Source organism: Entelurus aequoreus, linkage group LG09, assembly GCF_033978785.1.
Source record: "Entelurus aequoreus isolate RoL-2023_Sb linkage group LG09, RoL_Eaeq_v1.1, whole genome shotgun sequence".
Classification (NCBI taxonomy): domain Eukaryota; kingdom Metazoa; phylum Chordata; class Actinopteri; order Syngnathiformes; family Syngnathidae; genus Entelurus; species Entelurus aequoreus.
In genome coordinates, this window is record NC_084739.1 from 17,536,495 (window position 1) to 17,541,321 (window position 4,827).

The window sequence follows — 4,827 nt, forward strand, 5'->3', positions numbered from 1 at the left end:
GTTAAGGATTCTTGTGATTTCTGATCGTTTGTGAGACTACCAAGGAGACGTCCGTGTATGGGCGCGTATTGGCAGAGTCGCACATTCAGAGGACAGCAGCTTGTCGTTGTTGTTTTGACTTCTTAAATTAAAAAAAAGTTGATCCATCACCTCCTTGTCATGTTTGTTTGACACACAGTATTGTATAACACTTCATTTTGTGTTCAAAGTCTACAAACCTTCACTGAAAGATGGACATTTGTCAAGGCTCCAACCCATCATTTATATTTACATTGTTTCTTATGGAGATATTTGCTTCAATATACAAACTTTTTGATTAAAGAACCCTGTTCAAGAACCAATTAAGTTTGATAATCAAAGTTCCACTGTACTTACTGGATGTAAATGATCAAGTCATTTCTCTTTAGTCCTAAACATCATTCCAAGAAGTAAGCCTGCAAACCAACAAATGGACCAAGAATATAGTAGCATTCCAGCTATGCTTTTCTACCTCATAAAGCGGAGTATGTCTTTGTTTGCCGTTTGAATGTTCGAGGAACTTGACTCTCTGAAACCAGAATCCAAAAATTGTATCATCCTCCTCAGTCAACCATGAAATGGCCTGCAACTAAAGAATTAGCGACACAACCCTGTTAAATTTGTCACAAGTGATAATTAGAGATGTACGATAATGTCTTTTTTGCCGATATCCAATATTCCGATATAGTCCAACTTTTAATTACCGATTCCGATATCAACCGATACCGATACATACAGTCGTGGAATTAACACATTATTATGCCTAATTTTGTTGTGATGCCCCGCTGGATGCATTAAACAATGTAACAAGGTTTTCCAAAATAAAAATCAACTCAAGTTATGGAAAAAAATGCCAACATGGCACTGCCATATTTATTATTGAAGTCACAAAGTGCATTATTTTTTTTAACATGCTTCAAAACAGCAGCTTGGAATTTGGAGGTTGAGGTGGGCGGGGTTGGGGGTGGCGAGTTTGAGGTAGGGGGATAGGGGGTAGCGGGGGGTGTATATTGTAGCGTCCCGGAAGAGTTAGTGCTGCAAGGGGTTCTGGGTATTTGTTCTGTTGTGTTTATGTTGTGTTACGGTGCGGATGTTCTCCCGAAATGTGTTTGTCATTCTTGTTTGGTGTGGGTTCACAGTGTGGCGCATATTTGTAACGGTGTTAAAGTTGTTTATACGCCACCCTCAGTGTGACTTGTATGACTGTTGACCAAGTATGCGTTGCATTCACTTGTGTGTGTCAAAAGCCGTAGATATTATGTGATTGGGCCGGCACGCAAATGAAGTGCCTTTATGGTTTATTGGCGCTCTGTACTTCTCCCTACGTCCGTGTATACAGCTGCGTTTTAAAAAGTCATACATTTTATTTTTTGAAACCGATACCGATAATTTCCGATATTACATTTTAAAGCATTCTGTGGGATGTCCGATATTATCGGACATCCCACAATCCTACTACCACCGTTCTTTTATCAAACAATATAAAAGCATCTGAACAAATCACAGGGGGATTCAGAACTTGTTTGCGTTCCAGCCCTAATGACCACCATCACCAGAAATCCTACCTGTGGCTGTAGATATGCCAAGGATGTCCGATATTATCGGACATCCCTAGTGATAATGCTCGGTTCTGAATGACACTGTCAGAGAAGTTTTTTGGTTTTTTTGTGGTCATGACGTACAATTGCACTGCATCCTACTGATCCTTATCCTACCACCATTACCAATGAGTGTGTGTATGCACATGGTTGTGTGTGTGCGTGTGTGTGTGTGTGTGACTGATTAACAACCAAGTCATTATTGAGTCACAAACCCCAAGTTAGAACCGCAACAGGCTAAGAGGCTTCAGGCGTCACATCACAACTCTCAGACTTTTAACACATACCTCGTCGTCCTAGTAACATTCAGCTATGTTTCTAGAATGTCACCATAGCTACTTTCTGATTATCAATTATTTCAGATAGCATTAGAAGTTGTTGTTTTTTGGGTTTTTTTAAATTTAGCGGGACTAATACTGCCTACGGTCATGGGGAACATTTGGTGGATTGTGGTGGAGATTGCATGCAGGATTCTTGGCATATCTACAGCCACAGGTAGGATTTCTGGTGATGGTGGTCATTAGGGCTGGAACGCAAACAAGTTCTGAATTCCCCTGTGATTTGTTCAGATGCTTTTATATTGTTTGATAAAAGAACGGTGGTAGTAGGATTGTGGTAAGGAAAGTTGTGTTACAACAAGCTGTTCAAAGCAGTTATGTGATACTGACTCTATGCAGGAACACGTCTCATCATCCTAAGTATGAATGAGTACTGTAGTAGTTCAAAAGCCACACATTTCAATTTCTGTTTTAAATAAAACTTGGTGTCTAAGAGAGAGTTTCTATTATCAATTAATTTAAAAGGTTTACAAACGGAATATGTCAACTTCCAGTCTAAAGTCAGTCTCTGGGTTTTCTCACTTGAGCTTCCTTTCATTAGGTGTTCTTTTCATTCTTGTAAATAGGTAACTATTGATCAAGAATTTAATTCTAAAATTGTGTGCATCACCAAAAAATCTGCTCAGGGGCCTTGTGGTTAGAGTGTCCGCCCTGAGATCGGTAGGTCGTGAGTTCAAACCCCGGCCGAGTCATACCAAAGACTATAAAAATGGGACCCATTACCTCCCTGCTTGGCACTCAGCATCAAGGGTTGGAATTGGGGGTTAAATAACCAAAATTATTCCCGAGCGCCGCCAACGCTGCTGCTCACTGCTCCCCTCACCTCCCAGGGGGTGGAACAAGGAGATGGATCAAATGCAGAGGATAATTTCACCACACCTAGTGTGTGTGTGTGTGTGACTAACAGTGGTACTTTAACTTTAACTTTTAAAACAATAAACCATCCTTAGTACAGCTGTTTGTATACAAAAGGTTTTCTTCTTCCCGGGGGGACGTACCAGAAAATAATCGAAACACACCATCTTAATTCAATTTTCAGTGATGGAATGTTGCAATGCAAGTTCACTTTCTAGGGATGTTCCGATTGTTGTATGCTGCCAATTCCGATCATCCATGAGTATTTACTGTAAATGTTTCCATTTATTTATGATGAATGCTGTTGACAGTTTAACAATATCAACACAATATATACACTTCCTGTATTTATTTCATTAGATTCTATTATTTGAGCCAAACAAAGTCAATAGTATACAATAATGCAGAGGTTCTCACGCTTTTTTCATCAAGTACCACCTCAGAAAAAACTTGGCTCTCTTAGTACCACTATAATGACCAACATGAAAATACATTACCATATATGTAAGTATTCATTAAAAACAAGGCAGAGGTTTTATTTAAAATGTACACTACCGTTCAAAAGTTTGGGGTCACATTGAAATGTCCTTATTTTTGAAGGAAAAGCACTGTACTTTTCAATGAAGATAACTTTAAACTAGTCTTAACTTTAAAGAAATACACTCTATACATTGCTAATGTGGGAAATGACTATTCTAGCTGCAAATGTCTGGTTTTTGGTGCAATATCTACATAGGTGTATAGAGGCCCATTTCCAGCAACTATCACTCCAGTGTTCTAATGGTACAATGTGTTTGCTCATTGGCTCAGAAGGCTAATTGATGATTAGAAAACCCTTGTGCAATCATGTTCACACATCTGAAAACAGTTTAGCTCGTTACAGAAGCTACAAAACTGACCTTCCTTTGAGCAGATTGAGTTTCTGGAGCATCACATTTGTGGGGTCAATTAAACGCTCAAAATGGCCAGAAAAAGAGAACTTTCATCTGAAACTCGACAGTCTATTCTTGTTCTTAGAAATGAAGGCTATTCCACAAAATTGTTTGGGTGACCCCAAACTTTTGAACGGTAGTGTATATTTAATATGATTGGGCCACTGTAACACTAAACACAGTTTGAACAGTAACACTGTGTTTGAATATTTAATTAAGTGAGTCTCTGGCATACCACTAGATGGAGCCCGCGTACCACTAGTGGTAGTCAAACCACACTGCAATAACGAAACAAAAGCAAAAACTACCATCTACTATTCATTTAAATCCTTTGGGTTTTGCCCTCACAGTCCTCCTGTGCTCAGGGACTTCATTCAAGTTTGTAAACTTTGACAAAAACGACAAAAAAATGATTCGAAGAAATTTCATCTAGACTTCTTAAAGTTTACTAGGCACTTACAGGTATTTCTTGGTGGTGTTTAAAGCTAGCTTAGCGATTAGCTTAGCTCCTGGTTTGCTGTCGGTGTGTAACATGTTTAGTCTCGTCCTACAGTGATAATGATAATTGATAATAATGCTTAAGATACTAAGGAATACAGTTTATTTGCTGCGATGGAAGTGGTAGGGAAGCGACTCCACACTGTGTATTGAGACACATAATTAGCTGTTAGCCGCTCATCAGCCACTTGTCGCAGAGGGACTAAAAATAAATAATGTCAACCAGACGGCAATAAAAAGCATTTATCGGCAATGGCAATCAAATACCTTTTCTCCAATATCAGTCGATACTGATCTGTGGCGGCTCGATCGGCACATTCCTAACACTTTCACCTGCAATTCCTTTCTCATTTCAAAATTGCACTTTCGACACGTTTGAGGAAGTTATCCAAAATTCGTAATGGTGAAGAGTTCAAAAAGTAAATGTGGATGTCGATCCCTACCCGTTCTACGGATATCACGTCGCAAGAGCCAGGCGTGCTGTTTTACCAGAATTGTATTTTTTTCCATGCAGATTTTTCAACACAATCTTTGCGTGTAGCTTTTCTCCAGTCTCGCTTCCTCTTCCTCCGCCGGCCGCTCACTGTT

The 4,827-nt window shown here is 39.4% G+C and overlaps 1 protein-coding gene across 1 annotated transcript in view; it reads left to right on the plus strand.

Annotated features, from left to right (window-relative positions):
• The first annotated feature begins 2,044 nt into the window (after nucleotides 1–2,044).
• tmem72 (transmembrane protein 72) overlaps nucleotides 2,045–4,827 on the plus strand; it is a 19,279-nt gene continuing 16,496 nt past the window's right edge. Inside the window, exon 1 of the mRNA XM_062057630.1 lies at nucleotides 2,045–2,111. Coding sequence (XP_061913614.1) covers nucleotides 2,045–2,111 — 67 coding nt within the window. The remainder of the gene's footprint in view (nucleotides 2,112–4,827) is intronic.